This window comes from Scardinius erythrophthalmus (assembly GCF_964197995.2).
Source record: "Scardinius erythrophthalmus genome assembly, chromosome: 12".
NCBI classification, from domain to species: domain Eukaryota; kingdom Metazoa; phylum Chordata; class Actinopteri; order Cypriniformes; family Leuciscidae; genus Scardinius; species Scardinius erythrophthalmus.
The window spans coordinates 4131039-4146033 of record NC_138232.1 but is presented as its reverse complement, the minus strand read 5'-3'; the positions used below and the strand labels follow the sequence as shown (position 1 = coordinate 4146033).

The 14995-nt window shown below is 35.1% G+C and overlaps 2 protein-coding genes across 2 annotated transcripts; both read left to right on the top strand.

Moving 5' to 3' along the window:
- Positions 1 to 7544: 7544 nt before the first annotated feature.
- Positions 7545 to 9429, top strand: LOC308699108 (uncharacterized protein; the record flags this gene model as incomplete). Its single annotated transcript, XM_081379696.1, has 7 exons — positions 7545 to 7653; positions 7854 to 7977; positions 8140 to 8169; positions 8250 to 8312; positions 8524 to 8586; positions 8759 to 9166; positions 9254 to 9429. The coding sequence occupies exons 1-7, from the start codon at positions 7582 to 7584 to the stop codon at positions 9427 to 9429; spliced, it is 936 nt and encodes a 311-aa protein (XP_081235822.1). The 5' UTR covers positions 7545 to 7581.
- Positions 9430 to 9480: 51 nt separating this feature from the next.
- LOC308699719 (uncharacterized protein) lies at positions 9481 to 14767 on the top strand. The gene is made up of 11 exons (XM_081380639.1): positions 9481 to 9680; positions 10007 to 10185; positions 10263 to 10356; positions 10879 to 11235; positions 11327 to 11444; positions 11532 to 11623; positions 11945 to 12059; positions 12142 to 12246; positions 12389 to 12565; positions 12730 to 12897; positions 12985 to 14767. The coding sequence occupies exons 1-11, from the start codon at positions 9564 to 9566 to the stop codon at positions 13215 to 13217; spliced, it is 1755 nt and encodes a 584-aa protein (XP_081236765.1). The 5' UTR covers positions 9481 to 9563; the 3' UTR covers positions 13218 to 14767.
- Positions 14768 to 14995: the final 228 nt, after the last annotated feature.

Below are 14995 nucleotides of genomic sequence, written 5' to 3'. Positions count from 1 at the left end.
GGGACATTTCCCCCCCAAAAAAATAGTTCCGGACAGCAACATAGTGTCGGCCCAGATCCGGCCCACATCCGGGCCGTGTGGAATCCATGTGTACCAGATGTGGGCCGGATCGCATGTTTTGATTTATTGGCCAATATCGTATCTCTGGCTGAGAGAATCTATGTCAGATTGTATTGTGATGAAACGTCTGATTTACACCCCCGGATACCATGATCCTACCATGGTTCTCCTTACAAAAAGTACTGTGGTGGTACCAGAGATGTTTCAAATCGTACAGCAAAACTTTCTCATAATGCTTTCACCAAAACACCAGTTAATTAAAACACATTGAGCAAAAAGGATGAAGAAAAGGTCAGTGAAGATAAAAGATCCTGCAGCTTCCAATACTGTGTTATCTAATCCATTGGCATTCATATTCATTCAATCAGTGCATAGATGGACCAACAGGTGAACAACACACTCACACACAAACACACGCACACTTTCTTTGTTCTCCGTGTGCAATGTGCAGAAAGTCGGAATTCGTTCAATCTTGTGGGAATTCCCTAATTCATGAGTTCATCATTCTCTTGTTGTCTGTACTAGTTGGAGCGTGAAACACAGTTGTCCTTCAGGGCCACTGCATCACGAGGATGTTATCGCACAATCCCATCGGAAAGGGACAAACGACACACTGCCGCTTCCTCAAACACACTGCTCAGGTGCCCTTGACTCAGTATTGATCAGAGCAGACAAAACACAGTGTCAGCCTCTCTCTCGCTCACACACAAAAGACTGTCACTCCTGCATTCAGTTTGTCCTTATTTCCCGTGTGTGTTTGCCTGATGGATAATTGCATCATGATTTAGGTTGCCAGCATCTGCTAAATTCCTTTCCCTTTATTTTCTGTTCCCCGCTGTGTCTGTTTGTAATACTGTACGTTTATATATTTGAACAATTTCAAAGTAAAATGTCTTTTGTCAATTTTGAAAGCTGCAGTGAACAATGGCAATCTAAAATATCTATATTATATATATATATATATATATATATATAATGTATTAGTAAATGATTAATTCATGCTGTAGAAGTACAGTTTATTATTAGTTCATGTTAACTAATGTAGTTAATTAATGTTAACTAATGAAATTTTATTGTTACCGGTATTACTATGGTATCATGTCAAAAACGTTACAGCACCATAGTAATTTTTGTAAGTAAAGTAAATATGATGCACGAATATGGCACAGAACATTTATGAGTGTATGTGTTATTTTTACTGGGGTAAATGGTTTGAGCAGGCCTCAGCCTAGACACATTAAGCATCAGTCCCTTAGTGAAAATGCAATGAGGAGACCTTTCCCCAATCCAGCCAACCATCAGAAAAGTATTGATTCCTGGGAAGTGGCCAATGCTGAGAATGAGAAGTAGGCACTGATCCCTCTTCCTCTACAGACGGGTCTGACACACACGCAGCTTAACTGAGCATAGAGGTGACCAATGGGGTGTGTTTGGCATTGCTGTACATCACTGTTCTCCCTAATTGAGTCTTACATTGTGTTGAGGAAGGAGGAAGGGACGAGACAGAGAGAAAGTGAAAATCCCTGAGGAAAATGTAAAGCTCAGAGGTTGATCTTTCACAGTTCGGTTTCGTTTAAGGATCAGTTTTCTCAGATGTTGCTCCTAAAATGCCTGAAGACATCAACAAAGAAACTCGATTTTTACATTTTCTGAAGAAATGTGAGTGGTGTTACTCATCACCTTGATCGGGTCCTATTCTCTCTACAGTGGAAGTCATTTGACAAGACTAGCAGCACTATATAAAATCAATGTGTGTACAATATTTTACACACAGATGATTTGGTCTTAGAAGAATTTAATGAGAAATGTTTAAATAGTGTGAGATCTCTTAGGGTGTGTTCACACTAGTTCGGTTCGCTTGGTTCATTTGGTCCGGACCAAAAACCCCCCCTTCAAAAAAAAACATTTAGTCCTGGTTTGCTTAGCGTTCACACTGAGCATTTTAACACCGAAACCTAAAGATCCCGTATCTAAAGGCACAGGGATATGTTCACAACCTGATTGGTCGGCTTTAATTAAATATTAGCGATGAAACTTATAGAAACATCAAAACAATGCTGTGTTGGGCTAAATGTGCTCGTTGTACAGTATGTGTGTAGCCACATATGATGATATTTCGACTAACTGAGAACTTGTGAAGAGCTTATAAAGTGTGTAAAGGAGTCAAAACAGCGTCAGGAATCCCTCCATCACACACACACACACACACACAGATCTGCTGTGAGGAGACGCAGTTCTGATGTCTGTACTGAACTGTGATGGGCAACATCAAGACTATCACAAGAAAAAACTGTGCTTGAGCATTCGGCCCTTTTTAGTGTCGCATCTTGTGACATCATGTCCCGTTTTTGGTTCGTTTACATGTCTTTCGTCTGTGTTGAGTTCATATTTCAGTCGAACCGCACTAGAGTTGTTTGGACTCATGTTTTCAGTGTTCTCGGTCCTGTTGTTTGGCGTACACCAGGGTTCGGATGGCAGCGTTCACACTTATTCAACTGAACCGCACTAACAGAGCAATCGCACCAGGGTTCGTTTTAATCCAACCAAACATGCAGAGTGTGAACACACACTTAAAGTCTAGAGGATACACATCTGACAATAATGGTGTATTTTACCCAGGAGAAACAAATGAGAAACAGAAAATTAAAAGTTAAACAGTAGGGCTTTCTGATTTAGGAGAAAATTAAAATATTATAATAATAGTAGTAGTAGTAGTAGTAGTAGTAGTAGTAGTATTAATAATGAACAAAATAAGAAATTTTACTATTGTAATATTTCACTGTAAAAATAAGAAAACTATTATTTTTATATTAATTTTATTTTACAGTACAACTGTAAAATGACAGTATTTATTTAATAATCATTTTATTTAAATTAAATGTGCAGCCCTATAAAACTGCATTCACAACTCTTTTTATTTTCATTAATATTACATATTACTAAATTAAAAAATAATAATTAAATAAAAAAAATTTAGGACAGGGCCAGATTTTTTCAATCAGGAATTGATTGGATTGTGAAAAATTGGCATTGACACTATCAACAGCTCGTGTGGCCTAGGTGACATCGTCCAAACAGGACGCTCGTTTCAGGGGCAGAGCAACTTACAGTTACATGAAGGATTTTGAAGGCAATTTGTGGCATGCATATAGCATGCATCAATGAATTATTAACAATAAAACCAGGAACATAAACAGAGTCAGCCTTCATGTGGAGTTAAAGCAAACATTTCCATTTAATCTCAATTCAGTCTAGGAGAAACACCTGAGGCATTAGAGATATCTCATTTTCCTTACAGGAACCAGGTCTCCAGCTTTCATTCTGTTACCCAGCGAGAGACAACATACTTCCGTGGACGAGACAGAGGGGGAGCCATATGAAAGAGTAAAACACACCGACGAATGGGTCGAGCTCAATCGATCCCAGCCTGTCTGGGAGCCTGTGAGTGCTGAAAGATCCTGTCAGTAGCGATCAGATACTGATCAAGGAAAAGAGGCAGAAATGTGTAGCGTTAATCCGAGAAGGCTCGAGGCAGAGCCGAGGGGGAAACTCATGCACCTAGATACAAAAACACAAGCATGCACGGCCACACACACATTCACACACACACACCCACATAAGTAGGACATGCTTGGAGAGAAATTAATCATAGCGTATGGCTCCTGTCTCTAAGATAGGAAGAGGGCTCGAAGCATTCTCTCACTAATACTAAAATAACCCCTCCACACTTGTGGACTCCAGCGGCCCACGCGCGCTTGTCTTATCTTCTGCTCTCTTTATCCATTTCTCCTCTCTCTGGCCGTGCAGCAATATGTTCAGCTTAAGAGAAAAACGACCTGGACAACAGACCTCTCGCCCCACCGAGTACTATGTTTAACACAGCTTTACTACACCACACAGAGTCATGTTAGCTGATATATACGCCTGGGAAAGCAAGGGCCCGTGATGATGTGACTAACTATTGTTTTCCACATTAAGACAACCTGAAAAAGAATACACAACCTATTTTACTTCTGTTATGCTGATGTGTTTTGTGAAACAGGGAACTCAGTGGGGGCAGGGGGAGGGTAGGATCCTCTTTCAGAAATCATTTATTTATTTATTTATGATAATAGCATACATTATAATCATTTTTATTTTAGTTTTATTTATATTTAACTTATTAAAGTTTTATTTATATTTTTTATTATAAAAGAACATTTGTTGAACAATTAATCAATAAAATAAAATAATTAATAAATAGAATAGTATTGTAATTATACACACACACACACACACACACACTCTCTCACACACACACACACACACGTATAAACAGTACATATACATTACGCATGTATTAATATATATCCTCTTTGAACAATTCCATAAATAAATAAAATATTATCATTATATATATATATATATATATATATATATATATATATATATATATATATATATATATATATAATTTATTTATTAAAATAATATATATTATATTGTAATAATTAATTACAATAATATATTATTTATAGATCCAAAAGAGAATCCACATATGGAAACTACCAGTTCATAAGAACACTTGTTGAACAAATACATAATTAAATAAAAATAAATAAATAAATAAATAATTATAATTATTATATATATATATATATATATACACACACACACACACACACATTACATTAATAAATAATATATTACAATAATTCATTTGAATAATATTTTATTTATTTAATGTATTTATTTATATACTTGTTCAACTAATAATATTCCGTAAACAACAAAAAATCTTGCCATTTATTACATTAGTTTTTTTAAATATGGGGATGCTAAATAAACGATAACTGAATTCATACATTATTATCATTATACTAAATGGCAAGTCAATGAAATGTCTTTTAAGCATAATTTAATTTACAATAAAGTTACAATAAAGATCAATCAGCGGTTGACAGGAGATAAACGGCTTGTCCTCCGACTGCAAAACACTAGCAGAGACCTTTCCCACAATGCTGCAAGGCATACTGGGAGTTTTATGCTCAAATGCCAGAGTGTCTTAAACTGATGATGAGTCACACACACACACACACACACACACACACACACACACACACACACACACACAGCCAACCCTCAGAGACGGCGTAAAGGAATGAGGTTTCATCAGTCAGACTCGTTGGAGCTGGCGCACTAGCAGCTGATCTGAGACGTCTTGTAGACAATTCTATCACTGTATGGACCAGATGATCTCTAGATGCTTGACTTACAATTACTAACACTTGACATATGTCACTTCATGCACTCATTCAGACAGGACTGGGATCTCTGTAGAGAGTGCGTATATCTTCTGGATGTGTGTGTTAAAGAAGGTCACTAATGAGCATCAAGATGGCCAACCCATTCTCACTCCCAGGGCGTCAAAAACTGAAGCATGGTCAAGTGCCTTCCGCGTCACAACGGAGACGTCGAAGGTACCCCTAGGCGTCACGTAATTGACGAACAAGGAACTCCATTGATTTCAACGGGTACCCCTAGGCGTCACTCTATTGACGAACAAGGAACTCCATTGATTTCAACGGGTACCCATAGGCGTCACTTTATTGACGAACAAGGAACTCCATTGATTTCAACGGGTACCCCTAGGCGTCACTCTATTGACGAACAAGGAACTCCATTGATTTCAACGGTTTGCCTTAAGCGTCATATTAAGACGCAAAAGGCAAATTAGGCTACGTCATCGAAATTTTCTAAAGCTCTGGTAAGAAATAAGGCCTAATAAATTTATGTTTTTTATAGCTAAGTTTGTATAGCTACATAAATGTATTTAATGTCCATAAATCCGCTTTTTAATATTATCTGTAGAAGACTTTTATCTGGGCTAGGCTACCTCCAGCAACTCCAAAGCTTTAAAATCCATAACGCATGTGTGTATACATGTATACATACATATACACACATGTACGCAATGTGCATAAAATGTACGAAAAAATATTAAAATACAAATAAATAAATGAATGAATGAATGAATGAATGAATTAATAATAATAAGGATACAGTAGGCCTAAACAATCATTTAATTATGCATTATAAAAACGCATATATATATATATATATATATACATATATATATATATATATATATATATATATATATATATATATATATATATATATATATATATATATATATATATATATATATATATACATATATATATATGCGTTTTTATAATGCATAATTAAATTATTGTTTAGGCCTACTGTATACTTCTGGCCTGTTTCTTATTGTGAAAAAAAAAAAGATTAAAACACACACACATTTATATTTATAGATTTGAGATCTTTAGGCTATTTTTACATTTGATGCCAGGGACATTTATAAATAAATTATCAGCTCGCTATTAATGTTATCTGTAGAATCTGCGATATTACGTGCTTTTACTGTTGTGGTTCTTATGTTGGCCAATCAAAACATAACAAACTCCAACCGGGTATTTTTATGGAGTAATTGTTGGTTTATAATTAATAAATGTAAAATATTTATAATATATATATATATATATATATATATATATATATATATATATATATATATATATATATATATATATATATATATATATATATAATAAAAGCAATGCCACCAATAATTTTTTTTTTTTTTTTTTTTTTTTTTTTTCTGGCATCCTGTTCTCGCGGTAAGTCCTGTCGCGCTTTCAATGCTATATCTCGTCTTTGCACGGTAGGTTCTGGTTCTTCTGGTACATAATTTAGATAAAGAATTTTTCTTGGAATCATTGTACTTTTTTGTGCATCATGTTCACACGTCTATCAGGGTTGTTATATTTATATATATATTTCATTTATTTCATTTTATTTTATTTTTTATTAAGAATAAAAGCCATACCTAAAACCTATTGACGGGTGCTAATGATACCTGATGATATGCTGCTATAGTGGCCTACATCCATTAGCATGTTAGCATGCTAATACTTTATAATTTGGGGTTTATCAGATACTTTATGACCTGGGATTTGTGTTAGACTGCCGTAATAGACTAATTAACTCAAATGAATAAGAATGTTAAAACTTCGACTAAGATGAAAAGAAGATTTGGTTAAAACTCTAATAACTTGTCATTAACATTTTTTATTAATTCAGATAACCTGTATTATCTTATGTAATATCAGTACTATTTACAATCAATGGCATGTGAACATTAAATCTTTTTATTTTTGTAATATCTTTCTATGTTTTTCCATAGGTTATAACGAACCCAACATCTCTTTTAAGAACTCTATCTATCTATCTATCTATCTATCTATCTATCTATCTATCTATCTATCTATCTATCTATCTATCTATCTATCTATCAGCTATATAACGAACCCAACAGCTCTTTTAAGAGCTTATCTGTCTATCTGTCTGTCTGTCTGTCTGTCTGTCTGTCTGTGTGTCTGATCTATCTGTCTATCTCTGTTTTGATCAGTGTATCAATATCTCTCTATCTGTCGAGTGTCTATATACAATCACATGATGGACTTTGAGTTAGAAGAAGAGTTGAGAAATACTGATGAGCTCCTTGAAAACTTACAAGCTCGAGAGGTAAAATAAAGTTATTCTACAAGCATTGAGTTTAGTATATTTTCTTAAAATTGTCCTGTTGATTTTATATTAAGTCACAATTTTAATTTCACAATGACTGTTACTTTATTGGTCAATAGTATGCATTTATTAACCCTAACAAGACATTAAGTGATATTATATGTCTTGAATTTTTGGCTAGTCTTTTGTTATGCTCTTAGGAAAGACTGTCCAAAAGCAATGTGCAGCCTCTACCCCCACCCCCTACTGTTCAATGGAGAAAGAGGGACAGCCAAGGTGAAATAATTTACAAATATCCAAGAGCCAGAAGGGCAACTGTAGAACGTAAGTAAGGTACTCACTGTATATGCTCATAAAAATGATATATATGTATAATTCTCCATATGTGAGTCCAGAATCCATGCTCCATATATACTGTATATATTAAGAAGCAATTGTATATATATATATACATTATGTGAAATTGTGCTTCTGTTTTGTAAATAGGACTAGGAAGTGACCACAACAACCTTTCTGGTAATGTTTAGCTACATCAAAATTATGTTGAGTGTATGTGTATCTCTTTTTGTTTATTTCTTTCTCACATTTCTTTTTAGCAGGTCCACTTGTTGTAGAAGATGACTTGACGGGTGGCCCTGCAAATACCTCTGAGACAGCTGGTATACACTGAAGCAAAATATTGATTAGTGTTTGATATTTAAAAATTAACTTTTTTATGTAGATGTGAATAATTCCATCCTTAGACTTTTAATGATGGAATTTTGTTCCACCACAACAACCTTTCTGGTAATGTTTAGCTACATCAAAATTATGTTGAGTGTATGAGTATCTCTTTATGTTTATTTCTTTCTCACATTTTTTTTTTTTTAGCAGGTCCACTTGTTATAGAAGATGACTTGACGGGTGGCCCTGCAAATGCCTCTGAGACAGCTGGTATACACTGAAGCAAAATATTGATTAGTGTTTCATATTTAAAAATTAACTTTTTTATATAGATGTGAATAATTCCATCATTAGACTTTTAAGTGCATACACAGTTATATACTTTTAGATGTAAATCTTGATTTTTTAGTTTTTTAAATATATGTTTATTAATTTGACTTAGATACCATTCTTGAAGAGCTAAAGAGGCTGTTGGACACTAAGGAAGTTGATGATAATGTTATGCCAATGCAAGATCATCAACCTCGGTCTGCATCCAATGACTGGACCATTAGAACTGAAATGAGGGAGGAGAGATGGAAAGAAGCTAGATCTTCACTTGTGGAGAACATTTTGAAAGGAGAGGATGCAAGTTCCTCATCCTGCCAACAGTGTAGATCAAATGCAGCTATTGTGCGCTGTAGGGACTGTCTCCCTTACCCTTTCCTCTGTGCCGATTGTGATGAGAGAAGACATGGTAGCTTCTTTGTTCTCCATAATCGGGATTCTCTTGTCTCAGGTTTTGTACAACCCTTACCTCCATCCACAGGATTCTGCCAGGAAGCTGGTCAAATTTCTGTTAAACATCTTGGTAAGATAATGTTATGCTTAGTTGTATTGTTGTTTTATTGTGCTCTTAATATATGATGTTTTTAAATATATCTTATTTTTTGCACAGTTCGACTGCTGCCTGTAGAAATACCTGCCCATATTTGTGATTGCAGTAATGGGACAGTCCTTGTTTCTTCAGGCAGGCCCATGACCCTCATCACTATGAATGGAAAGGAATATTTTTGCATCACATTTTTTCTAATATTTATTACCATTTCCTTATTGTCTAATAATTATATGTAGCTTGTATTACTCCTGTAGGCCGTTACAACCTTATCATGCCTCACTTGTCCTGTGCTTCGTGTGGACATTCACGAGAGACGTCTTTGTCAGAACTTCAGAGGAGTGGTTACTGGCCTGGCAACATCCCTGCAAGTATGCTGTTCACAACAGATGTGCTCGTCTCATTTCAAGAGATGAAAATGGCATCACCAGGGATGTCTTTTCAAGCATTTGTTAAAATGCTTGATGAGAAAACAATTCTCTTTGGTAGAGTAAGTATTTTATTTGTTTTTAAATTTGATTTATCATTAACCACTGGCAAGTAAAATTACTATTTTCTTTGAAAGTAGTAGAAACCTTTTCATGTATAGATTTAACAACTAAGATATTGAATATAGTGAAAATTATATACAATATGATTCTTAATTCAGCTATGTACACTAGCCTTAACTGATGTTAAAGTTAAACTATCCTTTATGATTATCCTTTTAACCTTTTGGAGATTAATTTAAAAGAATATGAGTGCTTTCAATGCTACATATAATCAAACATGTTCTACCCAGTAAAACACCAGTATTACATGTGCTTAATTTTGCAGAGTGGAAAAATATCAGCCAATGTCTTTAGCTGCAGTTTTAATGAATGGGTTGCAGCAAGATATGAAGTGGAAAAGATGTGCCAGGAGGAGTTTTTCACTTGTCCAGCATGCACTCCAGACATGCTAGCTGCATGTGTTGACGGAAATCGCAAACACTATCGGTTTAAAAACACAGCAAGGTACTTTTTTTAAATAAAGTGATTTTCTTAATTTTGAATGATGTGTTAATATACGTTCTTGATGTGTTTCTCGATAGCACAGAGAAAAGAGGATTATTTGACCATATTTTTATACAAAGTGATGTGGAGGTGTCTGACTTTGTGGACTTTGTCCGCAACAACAATGATCACGTAAGTATTTTTATTTATGTTAGCATGATCACGTAAGCATTTTTATTTATGTTGGCAGATATTACTAGATAATTTCTTTTACAGCTTTTCACAAACAATTTTACACATTCCTTAAACTAAATGTATTGCTTAGAAAATAATTAAACAGATCCAGAAGATAAAATATGATGCCCTCTGACAACATTGCTATGTGCATTTTTACATTATGACTACTTCAGATATTTGTGTTCATTGTTTTAAAATTAGCTTGGATTGAAGCAGTCAATGGGTAGTTTTTTAAAGGCCATAATATAACAGTTAACTCAGTCAATATGTACAATACATGGTGAGATGGATTTGTTTGTTCAAAGCATTAATCATTTTTGAGAAATCTGTAAACTCATCTTACAAAAGCTAATGTGAATGTTCTGTAAATATTGAATCTTTTTTGTTGAACATGTGTAAAGTCCTGTCACATTTAGAGTGGTCTATTTAGCATCTCTTTTAAGCTTTTTTAAAATGTTTATAATTTATATGATCTAGGTGTCGGGAAGAGGACTGTGTGGTGCATCACAATGGACAGCAGCAAAAGAATTGGCCAAGAAATCAAGCAGCAAACTGGATGAGGAGGGATTAGAGATTGCTGTCTGTCGCCATGGCATTCTCCTTATGGCCTTAAACATGTTCCGAGGGGAAATTTTTGCGTACCCACTCTTTCTTCAGAAAAAACTTGCAGATATGTCACAAGGGAGCATTACATTTTTCTGTTCAGATGTAGCCTGCAAATACTTCCCATATCTCCAACGTGTGTCTAAACAGTGCCCTGAGCTGCAGTCTTTACTGGACATGCATCCTTTTCTGTCTGTGATGCATGCCAAAGCACACTCTTGGAAATGTGAGGTATATTGCCGTGCGTTTTAAACATGTAATAATAAGAAGAAATGCACAAATTTTAAATGTGTTGATTTTGTCGGATTTAAAAACTTGTTAGGTCAAGTACAGTGGGGCCTACCAGGAAGGAGCTGGGTCAACTATTGGTGAGGAAGTGGAGCAGGTGAACAGCTTCCTATCTAGAATTGCTGTTACAAGCAAATACATGTCAAAATCAGGTTTGTTGAATTAAGTATGAATAATATAGAATGACTTTTGTTATATACGTACCTCTCATTACATTTTTTCTTATATTTATGTTATAGGCAGAACAGACATGATTACAACGCAAGCCATGTCCTGGAATAAGCGTAAGGTTCTCAATTTGGGACAAGCTCTAGTTAACAGATATACAAAGGTATAACTTTCTTCTCAGTCACATATTGCAGTTGGGATTTTTAAGTTTTACTCATTTATTCCTATCTTAATTAAAGGTGTAAAAAGTAAATCAAAGTCAATCAGTAGTAGGGGCCGTGTCTACTCATGATAGGGGAGAAGAGAGTGAGAAAAAGAGGGAGGGAAACATTACAAAAGAAGGGAATATCACTGGAAAAAGAGCAATCAAGGGAGGGGTGTGTTTGTTTGAGTTTATTTTAAATATCCAGTGTTTCATAGAAATTGTTTACTGCACCTGTAAATGAAATGCAGGACTTTTTCAACTTGACTTTGTATTTTGTAGACTCAGAAGGCTCTTCAAGTGCAGCAACACACCTTGGAGGCATTGAAGACAGAGCTAACACTTCAAGATGATACTGTTCATCAGTGGGTTTCAGATGTACAGCAATGGGCAGAAGGTATTGTTTTGATTTGCTTTGTTATTATTCTTATTATTGGCAGGTAACACATTAAGCTGCTTTTATGCAATTTCTTGTGTAGAAAATGACCGACACGGGAGTGGTGATACGAGAAGGTTGCAAGAAGAAATAGAGGCACTAACAGTCAGCATCAAAAGGCGTACACAGCGTCTGTACAGTCAAACAGGTGAAACACAAACATTGGGAATTTACCATGCTATTTTTTAACTATTATGTCATTGGATATCACATTGTATATGCATTTATTTCTTTGTAGCTAAAAAAGTGCTGTAATGCTGTAATGTTTTTTTATTTTTTATTTAATTCAGATAGCAACAAGCGACGCCATTCTTTGCGACTCAGAAGGAGTGAGGAAAAGAAGAAGCTAGCTGCTGCAGTGGAAGAATACAACAGCATAGCGGATCCATCCCAGCAGCTTGGCTCAGTCGAAAACTTTTTTACAGCTGAGACTGTTGCTTGGCCTTGGCAAATCCCTTGCAGTACTGGTATGTTCTATATAACAGGGCAATTCAGTTATGTTCATGTTCAATTCACTGAAGACCTTGACCAGGAACAAAATTGAATAGCACTATTCTGTAAGACAAGTCTATGTCATTGTTTTTATGAGCAGGCACTGTATATAATGACTCTTTTGTTAACCTTATTTCAGAATTGGCTCCATTTCTCACCAAGAGGAAGGTGTTTGACAAGGTGATGGCAGTGAGACGCCTTCAGGAAGAGAGAGGTCTAATTTGTAAGGAGATGAAACAGCACTGGACAGTCCTGACACAAAAGATGTCCAAATTTGAAGCACTGATTAATGAGATAAGTTCAAAATGTAAGAAAGTCTTTAAACATTTATTTGCGCTTGTGTATACAGTATATAGCATTGTATTTTTTCTTAATGTATCCTTTTGTTTTTCAGCTCTTTTTCCAACACTGTCTGACACTGCATGCAAAGGTCTCCTCTGCATTGTTCGAAAGAAACATTATGAACTTAGGCATTTAATGCAGTTGGTAAAGGCAGGCTATGTAAAAATTTTCAGCCAACAAGATTTGATGTCTGAAGAAGAGAAGCTTGACCAGGAAGATGACTTGCAAGAGGAAGGGCTCTCAGAAAGCGACAACAGCTCAGATGATGAACAGGATTTTCCTTAAAGGTGGGGTATGTGATTTGCAAAATCAAAAATTTTCATTTCAGTGCTTCTAACTCAGTGGCTGTAAGTGGGTTAGGAATAGGCTTTCAAGTGATTTTGAAAAAATGGCCAAAAAAGAGAATCACATACCCCACCTTTAATAAGGCACTATCACGATTTGTCTGGGAACAGACCGGGGTGTCTTTGAACAATTACCTTATAAATTCCATACGGCTAATATTACATCTAAAAAAACTACTTTGATGATTACAGTTTTTCTCGATTGTTTACACACATTTTCTGGTACTTGAGACACAATGACCACAACATGTAACTCATTCGCCAACCCCCTGAACCAATTCTGCTGAACTACAAGCTCAGTTCCTGCTTTACACTCAAATTGCACTTCTAAAACACACTTTTTTCAAAACACTACACACAATTCTCTGCTTTTGGCACAATTTTCATGCAGAAAATCTCTTGTTTTCACAAGGAACACACTGCCATTCACATATGCACACTGACTCATCACATGGGCAAACACCCGTCACACAGTTTTACAATTAGCAATCAGAGCTTTAGCATAAAGGGGCAACAGGTGAGCTCTTCAATGGAGCAATGGATGCCAACTTTGGATTTTTTTTTAAATTTTTTTACTGTAACTGTATACAGTAAATTCTTCCGTTGTTTTGTAGACCATGTAGTCCACTGTATGTACAACTTCGTGTTGGTTGGGGTGTACACTGTGTACATTGTTTTTGTGGAAAAAATAAAATATATTTGTTACCGTGTATTTGTGTGTTCTGAGTATAAAAACAATATTCTCAAATATTTTACAACACACTTATGTATGTACTGTCTGTAGTAAGTGTAACACTGAACAAAAAAGGCCTAAGTCATTATGATGAATGGAGAAGTGTTTTCCATTCATCATAGTGTTTTACATTGAGCACATCAGTGTTCAACTGGTTCTTATAAATGTCTATTCATATGATGGTTTGTGTGTGTCATTTGAAAACAAAATACCATTTTGAGAAAAAATAACATTGTTTTGAATGTAAAGTTTCATTTTGCAGGAGAATTGAGGGGTTTTGCCCATTGTGTGTGTTTTTTGATTTGTGTGTAGAGTTCTGAGAATATGAGGCATGCTTTCAGAAAATGTGTGTAAACAATCGAGAAAAACTGTAAGATCAATGGAGCTGTCTAAGATTCTGTAATGGAGTTTACATTCAGTGTGCATATTTTGACACTTAATAGTTACTCAAGGCACTTATTTTACTTGTCCAAATGAAATAAAATGTATTCCAAAACATATATACAATACTCAAAACAAACTGGGATATTCACACACAAATTACATTTGACTGCACTTAATTTTGTGATTTTTTTAAATTTGTCTTATATTTGGTTTTATAATTCTAGATTGTATGAATGTGTCCTGGTATGTAAAGCACTTTGGCCGACATGTGTTTTAAAATGTGTTACATAAATAAATGTGGATTGATTGTCTGAGCTCTTTTTCCCCCCCAATTTTTTATTGATTTAATAAAAAAAACTACAAACAAATCCTTACCATGACTCTTACTGAGACCATCTTTTTTTTAGTCAGATCAATGACATTTGGGACAAAACCCCAAAATATTATCATTGCTCATACTTAGTGATGTGTTACAGTGACAAATGGCTGAAAAGTGCATATAAGCAAGATTACTGATGCAAAGTAGTGCTTGAGACATTGCTTGAGAAATAAATGGAGAAGCTTATTTCATTCGTCCTTCTGCTATAACTATGAATTGTATA

Excerpts from the sequence above, each read along its gene's own strand:
- LOC308699719 (XM_081380639.1), top strand. The coding sequence starts at position 9,564 with ATGCTGTTCACAACAGATGTGCTCGTCTCATTTCAAGAGATGAAAATG. Across the intron at positions 11,624-11,944 it reads TAGTTAACAGATATACAAAG|ACTCAGAAGGCTCTTCAAGT; the intron begins GTATAACTTTCT and ends TGTATTTTGTAG. Across the intron at positions 12,566-12,729 it reads GCAAATCCCTTGCAGTACTG|AATTGGCTCCATTTCTCACC; the intron begins GTATGTTCTATA and ends ACCTTATTTCAG.